The following is a 16,175-nucleotide window of genomic DNA, read 5'->3' as shown; positions in this document are numbered from 1 at the left end:
AAAACTATATTTTCCATTTCCTTCAGACTAGTAAGCTTATAATTGCAATTTGTATGGCAAGGTACCAAAAAATGTGTGTGTGCTGTAGATCTATCATATTCACCTCAACCTCTAATTTGACTCCATCATTATGAAAAGGAATTATAGAAATGTACATTAGACATAATATGATATTATCTCATTCTTGTGTTACTTTGACTCAGATTTACCATTTTTTTGGTTAATGTTGTTAATGTAGTTTTTTTCCAGCTTATATCTAAAAATGTTCACAGTAATAGTTTTCTAGCTTGTAAACTTGTATTTTGTTTCCCTACAGCCTTACAAACAGTGAAAATACGTACACCTATCTATTTTTGTTCTAAAGCATGCATTAATAAGTTGAATCGGATTTATATTATGTGTCAAGTGTATCCCTACTTGCGCCTTTATTGTACATCCTGCTATGTTTTCTATGTGTGATGATAGCGAAGAAAACAGTAAGAGGAGGAAATGCCTGTAATCGCGGCCATTTTGCTGCACAATGAGCTCTTCCTCATCTGGCAGAGCCTTTCTAAGTGCCTTCTCTCTCTGGGGCCACAGTCAAACACAGATATATAATTCAAGATTTACATGTTGGAAAGGACAGGAAAAATCTCCTGTAAATCTTTAAATCTCCTCATGAAGCTCCTAAAGCATTCCTTTTGACATTGTGTGCCTAGGTAGAAAGAAAAAGCGAGAGAGAGTATTTTATCATACATCCAAACTGGATGTGTTCTGGTTCTGACTGAACAGCTGGAATAAAACATAAATGCAAAGGCAAAGAGAGACAGATGCTTTAAAGTTCTGATGATGCCTGGAGTTCAAGGCATGTATGCGTCATCTGTCTTTCCTCTGCTAAGGCTTCCTCTTAAAAAACAGTAACGGTGTGATGGAAGGTCAAGCTTGAATAACTGTGTGTGAGAGTGTGTGTGTATGATTGGATTCTTCAATAGAGTTTATGCATTTAAAGGTAATGTTTTTCAGCTTTCACTCATATACTCCTAGTGGATGTCCATCTCCCAGGACACTATTTCCTCTCTTGAATAAGAGAGAGTGAGAAAAGAAAGGCAGGGTAATGGTGGGGAGAAAAGAGAAAAAGAAAAAAATGTTATAAATTAATACTGTTATGATAAAGATCCTAAGCAGGACAAGAACAAAATGGGAGAGTGCAGAAGCAGCTGGAAGTTCAAACTTTAATAGGGGCTTTTTGTCATCAATATTACAAGCTTCTTCTTCACTCTCTGTCCCGTTCCCCCACTCTGTTCACATTACTGCATTTTGTCATCCTTGTCATTTGGAGCTCCGAGCTTCTGCAGGACATTTTCTTCTACCTCACTCTCCCTGTGTGTCAAGTGCAGCACGCGCCTTGGCATCTGCGACTGCTCGTGTGCGCGTCTTATCCAGGCAAACATCCAACAGATGAAAAGCAAAGTGCGGATGGTTACGTTTGAGACAAACACTGAAGAAGAGATGTATCCATCTGCTCTGATACACTGACCAGTGATGACTTGTCTGTCTGCCAGTCCTTCATTTAGTGAGGATCAATTCAATCTATTCTCCAGTGCCTCTAACAACCAACTTTGGACTGTGGACTAGGTTGGACACAAACAATACGCTGGTGCATGCAGAAGATGAGAGGAATAGGAAGGAGAAGAGTAATGACAGACAATTAGCAGAAAATGATAAGTGGTAAAGAAGAGAGGAAGAAGCGGCGCAAAAAAAAGGAGAACAGAAAATGGTGCAAACTGCAGGCTGAGGGGAAGGAAACTGACAGGAGACTGTAATGTGAGGTGTGTGAATGTGTAATGGCAGCGTTCACAGCTGCTGTTGTTGCTGAGAGTCTATTTGGCAGAACTACAACTGGCATCTGCCTATGGTCACTCTCTTCATCCAGACAAGACCATGTTTGTGTGTGTCTACTTTGCAATGCACAGCCACATCTGTTTTATTGTGTGTGAGTGTCAGAGATTGGGTGTATGAGTGTATTCAGGGGCAAAATTGTTAAGAGGCCTGCCACACCTCCTCCAACCCTCTTCCACTCTATCCAGTCCCATCAGTGCTAAGGCATCATAATTACCCCCATTAGTGTTTTCTCTTGGGACAAACATGCAAACACACGCACGCGCGCACACAAACATAAAACATCTGCACTGCAATCTATTTACTTCTCAGGCCAAATCACACTCGTGCACACAGACACGCAGAACAGTTAATTTCATGATTTTTGCTGTTTAGTTCACTATGGGCAGTGGAAGGAGACTGGCAGGGAAATACACATATGTGTACATGCAGTCACGCAGACATCTACACCACGGATGTGATGAATATAAATTGGTCTTTGCAAAGGAAATGGATTCTAAACAAAAAGCGCCGCTCCCTTCATCCTCGCCTTGTTAGAATCCATCCCTGTTTCATCCCCATTCTGAATCCCATGTCCCTATCCATGCTCATGGCAGCATACACACTATTACACACACGCGCACACTTAGATTCGCAACTTAGAGTGTGTGGATGTGCATACACTATGCCTTTTGACTGAAGAAAGGTTCCAGTTTATTCATTCCCAGTTTGTGTAAGGCAGTGTGACCAAGTCTATTACAGAGAGATGGAACAGGCTAAAAAAAAACTTGGTATTTCTCACACATCACATCGTGTTCTACATAAAAAAATGGTTTCATGCTTTTTAGAAAACATCAATGAAATAGTAGTGTGGCTTCACAAGAAGTATTGTGAGGTGTGTGTGTTTAATAAAACTGGTGTGTGTCCCAGATTTGTGTCAAAGACTGAATGTGTCTTTGAATGTGCATATTATGCTCTTACCTCTGTGTCTCTGCGCTGTACTGACCCCTGCCCACTTGATTGACAGCACAAAGTCTGAACTGATAGGTCCTGGCAGGTGTGAGCCCGCCCACTGATACCTCGGTCACCGCAGGATCTACCTCTGATAGGTAGACCTTCCATGGTGAGTCTAGACAGAAGACACAAAGATTAGAGGCTGATAATATCTGGCTGAGGGAGGACAAACAGAAACACAGGGACACTGAGGACCCATAAATCAAAGGGAAAGAAGAGAGGAACAGATAAAAGGAGCAAGGAGGAAAGGTAGATAGGAAGCTGGAGAGAATTGTAAAGGAAAGAAGTAGAAGAGGAAAGAAAGTTTGAAGGGAAGAGGAGGATTAATAAAGAAGCACAGATGCTTCTGTATATTGTTGCCAGCTTGTTGCCAGCTTATCTTTCAGTCTTTCTCCTGAAGATACCACAGATAGATGCACTATTATCATCGCACCAGCCACATGCGTATCTGTGTAAGTGAGAAGGATAGCGTGTGTGCCATTTAAAACGAGCCCAGCGAGTGTATTAGACAAGAAAAAAGAAAGTACAAATACAGAAAGAAAATACATTGAATTTATAATGGTCCATTCTCCTCGAAACACAATCCAAAACATCTAATATACAACACACAAACACACACACACACACACACACACACACACACACACAAAGCAGGTAATCAGTGTGCACAAAACTCTTGTCCATTCCTCACTGTCTGGATTCAGTCTTTACTGAAATCGACCAGACGTTTAGACATTTTTCATTATTTTGCCGTATCCTTGTAGATGCTACAAAAAAGCTGCTGAAATGGTAACAACAGAAAACTTGAGGTCATATTCTTGCTGTCTCCCTGAAAGTTATCAGACTGAAGTTTCCTTAAATTGTCATCAAACTATGTTAACATTTGTCCAGCTCCTACAGTCATGAGCCAATGCTTGGCTCTGTATGTAACGTTCACCAATCTATCCATCCCCTTAGCTTACAGCAGGAGTAAGAGCCATCTCCTACAGCCATCTCCCTCCAATCTGTTTCTCCTGTCTATTCCTCAACGCCCCCCCCCCTTCCACTATATCTCATCTGACAAAGAGGCAGCCTGCTGTTAAAACATCTGTGGTAGAGAGAGGGCAAGAGCCAGTGAGAGAAAGAGAGAGAGAGAGAGGGTAAGGGAGGGAGGAAAATAAGAGTTTATTCATAGGGAACCTGGATGTACATTCATGAACAACACCATTCTCCATATGTCTGACTCTTGTAAATGAGTGTGTGTCAGTGCCTGGTAGACAGCAAGTGAACAGCTGTTTGCCGCTCAGGGACTATAAAGTATGCCCGGACACACACACACACACACACACACACACACACACACACACACACACACACACACACATACGTACTGTTCTCAGAGAGCTCCAGCAGGTAGTACAGAAGAGGGGAGTTCCCATCAAAGGGGCGAAGCCAGGACAGGAGGACGGAGCGGGAGTCAGAGTCATTGAGACGGGCAGCCAGGGAGCGAGGAGAGTGTGGCAGCTCACTGAACACAAAAACAGAGAAGAAAGACCCAAAAACATCAGATCTAAGTTTGACAGTGTTTGTTTGGCCATTTGATCAGAACCAAGTCTTCACAGGAATAATTTGACATTTTACAAGAAATACCCTTATTTGCTCAATTAAGATCGATACCACTCTCATGTCTATATGCTAAATATGACGCCACAGCTAGCAGCCAGTTAGCTTAGCTTAGCATTAAGACTGGAAACAGCTAGTCTGGCTCTGTTTGAAGGTAACAAAATACACAGACCAGCACCTCTAAAACTCACTCAATGACTATTTATCAGCCACGAGCCGTTGTCAAGCAAGCAGCGGAGACTCCAGGAAGTTACAGCTCCAGGCCAAGAAATAGCACACACCCCCGTAAAATCACATCTTGACGTTTTAACGCTAATGCTTTTTTTATGGATTAAACAAATGAAATATAACGTGTGTAATTTGTGAGCTTTAGAGAGAGCCAGGCTAGCTGTTACCAGTCTTTCTGCTAAGCTAAGCTAATTGGCTGCTCGTGATAGCTACATGTATACTGACATGACAGACATGACACAACTCTCATGTCTGGACAGTAAATATAAATCTTCTAATTTAACACTTGGCAAGAAAGCCAGTAAGTATATTTTCCAAAATTATTCCTTTAACATCCACATCTAGATAAAAGAGTGTGTCTGAACATGTAATTACACATTTATGCATTTGTGTTTCATAAACAAGTCTGTGACAAAGTGCCAAGACTTTTCATTAGACACATATTTGTTCCGTGTGTTTTGTTTTTCTATTAGATATGTGTGGTGGAATAATGTTGGCACGGACATCCAGGTTGGTTCCTGGGTCTGCTCCAGGATCAGTTCCAGTGGGCGATATCTTTTTAAATATGGCTGTGGTTTGCATATTTTTATTGTGATATTTTATTCAGTACGTGATCTGCACCACAGCAAATATATTTCACCACATCTATAAAAAAGAAGACGTTTGGCCATCCCCCATGGATATTTGTGCATCCCCGCCATGATAATAACAAAGAAAGCAACACAGGCATATTCATGAAAGCAATAAAGAGTGTCCAGACATTTGATTATGCCGATTTTAGTGCATCATAACTCTCTTTAAAAATCAGTTGGCTTGCAGGAGGAGAAGGAATGGAAAGCAGATCTCAGTGTCGATCTATGTGAAGGCTACAGGTGCTAGCAGAGATAAGAGGAGTGAAGATATTAACAGACCACACAAAAGAACAAAATAAATATATTTACACTGAAAGTATGATGACAGACATGTTCCCTTGTGCCTGCATTTCATATTTATAAGCTCATGAATTTTTTCTAAACACTCATGGATGTGTGAATATCCTGTCCAAGAAGGTCTCCTCTGACAGGCTGCATTTCAACAGATGATACAACGTTTTTGTTTTTGCTGTGTATTGTGTGTTTTTTTTACGTTAAATATTTAAGTGGGCATTAAGTCAGAAAACAAGGGGAGCACAGAGAGAGAGAGAGAGAGAGTGAGAGGAAGAGAGATGAAGAGTGAGACGTAATGTTAGAGGGGGAGGGAGAGTCGGAGAAGAAGAAGAAGCAAGGGCGGCAGTGAATGAGGCAGAGAGGGAGCGAGGGGAAATGAGAATGATATTTTCTTTTCTGAGCTGACATGATCATATTAATTAATGGATGAGCTTAGAGAATGTTAGAGCAACTACCTTCACACAGCCCACACAAAATGCACGCACACATACGCACACTCGCGAACACATGGATGGGTCTTGCGGGAGTTGAACCAATAACCTGCTGGTAATTAGTCTGTCTCCTCACCCGCCAGCGTCTGTTAGCCTCCATGACCCATTGATACTGAGCTAACGAGAATGTCAGTCACACACGTGGACGCACGCACTCACACACGCGTACACCCCCCCCCCCACACACACACACACACACACACACACACACACACACACACACAGTCGTACAGAAATCCCTTCATTCCCACATGTTTTTGCACAGCCATAAACAGAGACCCACTTCCTCCCTCTGAGTTTGACATGTCTAACCTCTCGTCGCTGTATAATTCAGAAGGATGTGGACTCATGTTCTATCTCTCTCCTACCCTGCAATTGTATTAATATATTATAAGTGCCTTTTATAAATATATATGTATATAATTATATATTATAAGTGCCTATTACTATATAAAGGCCACTACCTGATAGTGTACTCGCATAGTTGCTGCAATGAGTGTCTGTAACGTAGTCGGATACACTTGAAATATGTGTGTGGCATGCTTTAATCTGAGCGACAGAAATGTCTGCTCATACCAGGCATGACACGTGACATGTTTGGAATGTGTTCACCCAAACCACATGAATGCACGCATGCACACAAACACACCGTATGTACACATTTTACACTCGAACACTAATGCAGCTGTGGTTTCACAGAGCAGGGAGTGTTCTGCATATGCAGGGTACCTGATAGTAGATATGACCTTACATTGCCATTACCACTGTCTAATAATAACTCACACTAACTAGCCACATTCTCACACCTTAGAGTTTCAATGGTATAGACCTGTAATTGGTTTGGCGGGTGTCTGATCCCTGACAGAACATTCTCTATTCGCTATAATTGGAAACAAGCTATTACTTCACTGGACAAGTGCTGAAATAAAGGCAGACTAATGCTTTCTTTATGTTTGGCAATGTGCTGCTTCTTCTGAATCACGTTCTGTATAGTCAATAATTTTTACTATAATACTCGACTCAGAGGCATCTTCCCTGTCAATCATATCTTCTATTTGAATCAGACAAACCGCTAGAAATGGATTGGCTGTTTGTTTTCCCACTTGACTGCAGCACAAAAAGCCAAAGTCAATGCTGTGCCTAATCACGAAGAAGAAAACAATTCACACTTTGATTATTGGTTGAATGCCTGTTCACAATATACGTACATAAATACCATAAATCAGACAATTTTATGAAGATAATGTTCAGAAACATAAAATATATACACTACACACAGCAGAACAAACTCCGCAATATACTTGCAACTTAATAAAAAAAGGGAATTATGCTTATTCGCTTACTTGCCAAGAGTTAGATTAGAAGATTAATACCACTCTCATGTCAGTGTGTTAAGCTATAGCCAGCAGCTACCAGCTCTGGCTATAGCCTCTACCAGCAGCTCTAAAGCTCACTGACTAACACCTTATATCTCGTTTGCAAAAAAAGTGTATGTAAAGAGTTGTGGTTTTCCTGGAGGTTATGTGTCAAAGTTAAAAAACGCAGGCAGAAATTAGGTGACATGGTCAAAACATCTTCACATGATTCTTTGAACTCACATGACTTCGAGGCGCGCAGAGTGAGAATCGTTGCCGGCCTGTGATGTTACAGTGCAAGTGTAATCCCCAATGTCACCTGACCACGTCTGGCCAATAGTGAGGGAGCCCTGGCGCACAGTGACACGGCCTCCACTGGTTGGACGGACCGGCACTCCACCTCGATCCCACTTGAAGCTGCAACAAAGGAGGAATATATGTATTATACTGTTTGTATTTACAGACACACAGAAAGTTGCGAAATCCTTGGAAAACAAAGAAGAGAAGCAGACATTGTAAGAATAAGTATGCATGTACGTAAACATAAAACAGACAAGTACCTGATATTGACTCTGGGGTCATGTGTTGCATTACAGTCCAGAATAGCAGTGGTTCCTTTGATAACACGCTGGTCTGTTGGAGGCACAGAAATGACTGTACGACCTGAAAAATCCAGAAAAAAATCCAGGGAAGAAGAGAAGACAGAGAGAGAGAGAGAGAGAGAGAGGGGAGGAGGAATGACACAGGTGGGTTAAGTATTCTCTTGTATTAACACAACACACAGTCTTATTCCAAATGCATACATTTAAATGTAGAATGCGCCAGAATAATGAGACATTAATTAGTCTACAGTTTAGCCCTGAACTATTGAAGCTAAACAGCACACAAGCATGCTTCCTGTCTCACTCACAAACACATATACAGAAAGTCACATGCACACACACACACACACACACACACACACACACACACACACACACACACTCACACACACACTTATAATGTGGAAAACTGCTTAGTCGAACACATTATTGGTGCTTTGTTCCACTCAGGTTTTAGCCATTTGACACGTGTTAGAACCTGGAGAGAAAAGGTGTGCTGGTGAAAAATAAATGTGGATGTAGTGTAAAGGGCATCTGTTAAGTCCTGAACTCAGTCATTGTATATTTGGGATATGACCAGGCCTCCAACAGATGGGTATTGTTTTTATATATCACAGTGCTCAACAGAGGACTCTGGTTAATCTAATTCATATATATATATATATATATATATATATATATGTATATAAAAATCAGCCAATCAATAAGTTTACCAGCTAATCAATCATCCTATTACCCCAGCCAATCAGATGATTATTTCACCATTGCACCAGCCCACTGCATCGATAACCAATCACACTGCAGTTCATTAGCCTGAGCTAATGCGACTGGACAGCTCCGGATAAATTAGTGTTCCATATCTGTTTTAGTCTGTTTAGCAAATGTATATTGAGCAGTTTAAGTGTGTTCAGTACATGTGGGTGTATGTGTCTTACTCCAGACGGTGAGCGTAGCGGTGGTGTTGATGGTTCCCTCTGAGTTGGAGGCGATGCAGGTGTATTCTCCTGAATCCTGGAAGCTGATTGGCTGAATCTGCAAACCACCTGACTGCAACAGTGTGAACCCGGGAACCTTGACAGAGCCGCTAGCTAAGACCTGTGATCCTACAGAGAGAGAGAGACACACGGAGAGAAAATAATAAAATAGCCTTGAGGTGAATGAAAGTAATTAAGTCAGGCTAAGCACCTTTTTAATTACAAACACATCATAACAGTGTGTCTGTGTTTTTGTGTGTGTATGCTCAGTGTGTAATGCAGAGTGTGTGGTGTGTTACCTTTCCTCCAGGTGATGGCAGGTTTTGGAGCTCCGCTTGTCTGGCAGGTAAACAAGGCTGTGTGCCCATCAGTTACTGTTTGGTCAGACGGAGGCAATGTAAATGTGGGGGCCACACCTGAAACACAGGGAGAGAGCATGAGACGAAAGAATACAGAAAGACGGCTACCGAGAGGAGATTGGTGGAATAAGAGTGAAGCTTAATGGCAAAGAGAAAACAGAAGAAAAGGAAAAAGAAAGGATGACAGTATTGATTTAAACACAAACGCTTCCCCTTTGATCAATTGAGGCTTTATTCATTACCTAGCGTTACGTGTGTGTGCATAAATGTGGAAGGTGGCGGCGTGGAAGCTCCATGGGGACTTTTAATTATAACGCTCACTAAACAGAACGTAACTCTACTGAGACAAATATAACAGTACGTGCAGACGTCTGCAGCTGACACGCACTGCAAACTACCAAGTCAAAGCAGAGTGTTCGACTGACTCTGACTAAGACTTGGATTTCAAAAACAAAGCAGTCTTTTGTTTCAGGTGAGGCTGTGATTGGCTAGTCATCCGAAACTTAGGACACGGTTCTATTTTCCAGCCCGAACACAAATCAAACTCACTTTGCAAGGCAAAGCAGAACACTAGGCATGCGATTTTCAAATGAAAGTTAATGACCATTGCAAATGTCCACATGTATGGTAAGGCCAAATGTAGATGATAAAGGGGGAAGGTAAGAACATTAGTGCTGAAATGATTAGTTTAATAATCTACAACTATTTTTATAATTGACTAAACTTTTTGTGCATTTTTCAAGCAAAAATGTCAACAATTCACGCCTCTTAACTGTGAAGATTTCTTGCCTCTCTTCGGAAATAGGATATTTTTAGGTTTTGAAGTATTGGCTGGGGAAAACAAACAATATAATGACGACTCCTTGGGATTTAGGAAGCTATGATGGGAATTCTTTTACTATTTTCTGAAACTAAACGATTAACGATTAATTCATTGAGAAAATCGATAATGTAAATCATTGTTGGTTGCATCCCTAAAAAACAATTACAGCATTTATGAGCTGATACAAAGAAAGTAACACAGACAAATAAAGGAGATAAAAAAAGGAATATAGTAGAAGAGTAAATGATAGCTGAGAAAGAAAGTTAAAGGGAAAGTGGCATCAAGAGAGGGTGAATTAGCCAAAAAAAGCAGAGACTTGAGAGAGCAGAAGCTATGCTGCTGTAAGAGTGTATATACAAGTGAAAATGTGCGTGTTTTATTGTGTGTGTCAGACAAACTCACTAGAGACAAGAAGTTGTGTGTGTGCCTGGGTTTCTCCGGCAGCGGTGCGAGCGATACACTGGAATATTCCTCCATCTCCTGGCTGCACCCTGCGCACCGTCAGTCCGGTTGCTGCGGTGACCTTGTAGCGGGGGTTGGCCAGTTTGGATAGAGGCACCGCGTCCTTAAACCACTCTATCCTGGGCTGGGGCACGCCTACACATGTGCATGTACACGAAAAACGAACACACAGAGGGAGAAAATATTCAATTTCCTTAATAACAAGCCAGCTGACCTCACTGCTGAGCAAACTGCTCCGACTCCCACTAAAACAGCCACACACACTCTTTTCACCAATCTGTCTTCGCTGTTATCCACTCTCTCCCTATAAATATGCATGCGGGCGTAATGACTGCTAATAATATATTGATTGGAGGGTGTGGGTGGTAGGGTAAGGGTGGCAGAAGGGGCCAAAAAACATTCTGAATAAAAGATGTGGGCAAGAGCAGCACACTGAATATCTACAGTATCAGCTCCCACCTGTCTGACGGACATGCCAGATATGACAGGCAGGGGGCTCATGCAATTACTGTGTCAACCCTCCACACCAGTGTGTGTGTGAGAGAGATGAATTCCACACTTTTTCTCAATCTGTTGGTGTCAAACTTTCACAGACATGCGTTAAGTATTTTTCACCCCCCCGCCCCCCCCCCCTTGTCTCGCTCACGCTGTCACTCTGCACTCTATCTGTCTTTCCTCCTTCCCTCGTTCCTCCTCCCAGCCTCCATCCTTCTTTCCATACCCTCAGGCCTCTGCTATTTAATTACACTGCCACTGTATCAGATTACTGAGGAGGAACATAAACTCGCTCAGTTGTGTGTGTGTGTGTGTGTGTGTGTGCGTGTGAGAGAGAAGGGGGGGGGGGAGGAGGAGGATGTTGCAGTTTTTAGAGCTGTGTCCACCCCCTGCTCATATAAATGTTTTCATGTAATCCATTTAAATACAAGAGTCATGAACAAGTGCAATTTTCAGCATTTTCTCAGCATATTAATCTGTTCATACTATCACAAGTCTACTGTCACTGTTCGAGAAGTCTACAAACCAAACTGCAGCATAATGTCAGGTCCATAGTCACCTTGACACCCTGGGCAGTAGGTGCTTTAGTTAAAGAGTCTCGATCAAACACCCTCTCAAACAACAGCAGCAAGAGCCACAGATGCTTCAAACTGCTTGTTAGATTGTGTGAAATTTCCTCCCCACACACCTTCCAACATCAGATGTGAAAAACAGACAATCCGATAATCACGCCTGCGCCAGGTGTTTAGAGATGAAAAAGTGGGCAGATTTTAACTTTTTCAAGCTCTCATTTTTTCATTCTTGACATCATGAATGCATTTGAAGAGAGACTGTCGACAAGCGTGCAGTTATCCCCATTTGTACAATTTGTTGCGTTTTGCCTGTGTAACATCTCGTCCTGTCCGTTAGTCTGTTTGGTCTTATTTTGTTCATGCTTTGTTTTGTGTTGCACATTTCCTGTTTTATTTTGTAGTACTTACCTCTCCTCTCATCACTTCCCTTCCTGCCCGTGTGTTTCCAGCCTTCATGATTACCTGCCCCGCCCTGACTAGTTTCACCTGTCCCTCATTAGTTACTCACCTGTGTGTATCTAACCTGTGTCTTCCCCTCCTTCTCTGCCAGTTCGTCTTTGTTCTTTGTGCTAAGCGTTCCAGCGATTTCCCAAATGTTCTTTCTGTTTTTTGAACTCCTGTTTGGCCTTTTTGACTACGTCTCTGCCTTTTCCCTACTGAATTATCTGCATTGTCTTACTGCTCTACTGTGTACCGAACCCTGCCTGTTTTCGAGTAAAGACTAAGTTTTGCTTCTACCTGTCTGAGTCTGAGTCATGTATTGAGTCCTCGCCTCTGTGTTATCCAGTCGTTACAGCCTGCCTCCACGACTGCCGGCTTTTTGAGTGAGGTCATCCCCCGCGGGTACAAACACTCTTCAGATGTGATCAGACCACATGCCATATGACCTAGTTTTAGGCTTGGTTGAAGCTTTTAAACTAGTTCGTTTTAAGCATACTGAGACTCTAAAGTATACGTTAAAACAATTCCCACATCTTCATACGTATATTGAACTATTCATTGCTGTGACCATCCCTCCTCCCTTCAAATTAAGTTGGTATCCTCCAGAATTATGGTGTTTTTAGTACATATATATATATATTACATGAGGTTTTGTCAGCATGGAAACACAGTCCAAGGAAACAAAAAGAGGGAAATCCACACCAAAGAAAGACCCACTTGACATGGCTAACCCAGACTGCTAAGACCTTTTATTATTAGATTTGGCTGAATTTTAGAACGCATTTTCATGGAACAGATCTCCTCCAGCATGGACAGGAGAAATTATTACAACAACCAACATTCGCCTATATGGGCATGTGAGTATTGTTTTAAGCCCTAACACACTTCTTTAAGTATGTATATAGTCACACACACTATCACACACACACACACACACACACACACACACACATGCGTAGTGTACCTGTAGCCAGGCAGGGTATATCTACATTCCTGTCGAGCTCAGCGAAGATCTTCCTCTTAGGTTGAGCAGTCAGAGAAGGTGGCTCTGTAGAGAAAAATGTTAGGGCACAAAATGTAAAGCGTTTAAATATACAGCACATTCTGTATCAATATATGGATGAAATAACATCTCAAACTAAACAACAACAACTCAGAACAACTAAGAACACCCCCTGCTGTGTGCCATGTGTTTGAACTACTAATAATAAGCCCTCAAAAAAGGCTTACAAAACTTATTACTCATTAAATAGCTGGAAAAAAAAATCCTGGAAGGAGAATTGGGAGTTTACCCTCTCCAAGTATTTATTCTTTAATAGAGAAGATACTTGGAGTGGAAAACTCGGCACTGCAGAACAAAAATGGGTCCCCCCTCGTGGCCCTGAGTATCTTGAGTGTCATTGCAGGGCAGGATTTCTGTCTATATGCTCTTTGAAATTACTTCCACACACAGTCACAAAAAAAACACATTCTCAGAGTTTCCCAGGGGAAACAATCCCCTTTTTAAACTACTCCATATCGCTGCCAATAACTGCTCCCTCTAAACATCTTCACCCGCGTTGCTCTAAATGCTGACAGCAGCTCCGAGACAAAGCTTCCCTCGATTTGAAAGTGAATCTATGCCTTTTGGTGTATTACTGTAATGCTACATGTTGTGAAAAAATTACATACTTCTGCATTCGCTCCATTTCTTTCAAAAACATTTGTTAATATTTAGTGAGAGGTATTGACACAGCAAGCCCAGAGAGGGGGAGATGGAGACAGACTGGCTAACTCATTCTCAGTCTGGAATCTCTGGAAAAGTAGCACCTCTTCACTGAAAAATGACTCTGAGGAAAATGAAATGTCCAGTGTATGCACTAAATAATGAATGTGTATACTGTAAAGATATAATTCTTATTGACCGTGGAGAAAGCATTTTAATAGCAGTTTTATTTCTGTACTTTGTGTCCCTAAGGCTCCACACCTGTTTAATAATAACATGTAACAGCAATGTTTTGACACCACGCTGTCATTTCAATGCTGTCGTACTTTTAAGACAAAAAGAGAATAAATCCTATTGTGCTCCAGTCTTATTTCTCTCAATTTCTCCTTCACTGCTTCACACAGTGGATGGGTAAACTGAGGTAGCAATAAAAAAAGACAAACTGCAAGTTTGATCAAGCTGTGTGTGTGTGTGTGTATGTGCGTGTGTGGACAGCTACGCAGTCGACTCCCATGTTGGTGCTGCATTTATTCTACTTCTACACTACACTGACTTTAGAGTTCTTTACGACTTCGTGGTAACTTTTAAACCCACACACATGCGCCCCAACTCCTATCTTTATTGTGCACGATAGGTATGATTTTTGACAAGAGAACGAGGGAGGCGTGCAGTGAAGGGAGAACAGGAAAACAAGAGATGAATAACAGCCATGTGGCGTGACACCGATAACACAGATGCATTAATCGCCTTCAGTCAGGTGAGTGCAAGGACCTAGACGCACAACAAAGCACATTTTTGAGTGTTTGGGTGGTTGGGTTTAGAGCTTTGAGCTTGCGTGGATCCCTGCTGTCTGCCTGCAAAACAAAGATGGAGAACAACAACAGATATATTGTTGTGAGCACCAGAAGTCGTCTGTACAGTATACAACACGGGCACGCAGTGTCATACATATTCCGATTAGTGGATCTGGGCAGAAAAGAAATGAAATTGAATAATGAATACCTTTGAGGCTGCCTCCTACTTTCACACAGGCACATACACTATTCTGTTTAGGAATCCCTTTCATTGCATCAAGGTCTGTTGAGCCCATAGCAGAAAAAGAGGATCAGTACCAATGTATTCATCATCGTCGTCTCTACTCCTCTGATACATATGAATGCATGCAGACTTGTCCCTAACAGGCAGGCCTTAACAGTCCTGTTGGCCTAATGAAGGAAAATAACGTAGAGAGGCAGATAGAGGGGGAAAGAAAGCGTGTAAAAGTTGGTGGTAGAGTAGATGGTGTGTGTGTGTGGGGGGGGGGGGGGGGCAGAGAAAGGCGATGAGTGGGGTATAAATATTCAGGCAAGTCTTTTCTGACTAGTGAGTATTCTGTAGGCGTGAGGAGTTTGCGCTTTCTGCGTTAGGTGCTCCCTCGCTCCGACAATCACAGCAGATCAAAAAGACGCTGACGAACTGGGAGAGAAAAGTTTCGCTTCATCAATCACACGCTCACTCCCTGCTTGTATGTTGTTTTATATTTGCGCACACATACCGAGGACAGCGCTCCTGTTTGAGTGCTTTCAGTGTTCTCTTATTGATTGGCGACTCCAGGGAGCAAAAACTAATTTAGCTGCCGGGCAAACATGCATGTGTTTTCTGCGGTGCCATTTTTCTGTGATTATGTGTGAGCGTAGAGGACACACATGCATGTATTTGTGAGTACACGTGGTTGAATTAGTGTGCACATGCATGTAACAGCTGTTTGTGACTACAATGGACAGCTTATTGGTGAGTGTGGACAACAGATTCAGCTCGAGTAGTCCTGTAGTTGACAGTCACTGCCCGGGGTGTTCACAGTCATGCTTACAGGAGAAAAGTAGGAATAAATGGAGGAATAAACAGAAAGAAACAGCGCCTGAAGCACAAAATGTACAAGAAAAGACGAGAGCGAGGTTAAAACAGAAAATAATGGCACATGTTGAGGGAATTAGGCTTGATGGGTCAGGCCTACCCGGGATAATCATGGATAATCAAGTAGGCACTGTATGTGTGGGTGACTGCCTTTTTCTCTTACCCATTACAGTGAGGTGTGCCCTTGCTTCCACAGGTTTGGCAGTGCTGTTGCTAAGCAATGCTTCACAAACATATAACCCTGTGTCAGAAGAGGTGGGTGCAGGTATAATGAACCGACGTCCACTGGCCAGCCGACGCCCATCACGTTTCCATGACACAGCGAGGATGTCCACTGGTCTGAGAGGACAGGAGAAGAGAAAGAATAGCAAAGGGT

General features: G+C 42.2%; 1 protein-coding gene across 2 annotated transcripts in view; it reads right to left on the bottom strand.

Annotated features, from left to right (window-relative positions):
• sdk1b (sidekick cell adhesion molecule 1b) overlaps positions 1-16,175 on the bottom strand; it is a 204,180-nt gene that overhangs the window by 59,719 nt on the left and 128,286 nt on the right. For both annotated transcript variants that reach the window (XM_070913440.1, XM_070913433.1), the window contains exons 8-16: positions 15,963-16,138; positions 13,166-13,249; positions 10,634-10,828; positions 9,349-9,465; positions 9,011-9,178; positions 8,034-8,136; positions 7,717-7,890; positions 4,242-4,378; positions 2,839-2,986 (exon numbers count right to left, since the gene is read on the bottom strand). In XM_070913440.1, the coding sequence (XP_070769541.1) occupies positions 2,839-2,986; positions 4,242-4,378; positions 7,717-7,890; positions 8,034-8,136; positions 9,011-9,178; positions 9,349-9,465; positions 10,634-10,828; positions 13,166-13,249; positions 15,963-16,138 (1,302 nt within the window). The remainder of the gene's footprint in view (positions 1-2,838; positions 2,987-4,241; positions 4,379-7,716; positions 7,891-8,033; positions 8,137-9,010; positions 9,179-9,348; positions 9,466-10,633; positions 10,829-13,165; positions 13,250-15,962; positions 16,139-16,175) is intronic.

Source organism: Enoplosus armatus, chromosome 2, assembly GCF_043641665.1.
Source record: "Enoplosus armatus isolate fEnoArm2 chromosome 2, fEnoArm2.hap1, whole genome shotgun sequence".
Lineage (NCBI taxonomy): Eukaryota > Metazoa > Chordata > Actinopteri > Centrarchiformes > Enoplosidae > Enoplosus > Enoplosus armatus.
This window is presented reverse-complemented; position numbering and strand designations above follow the sequence as displayed.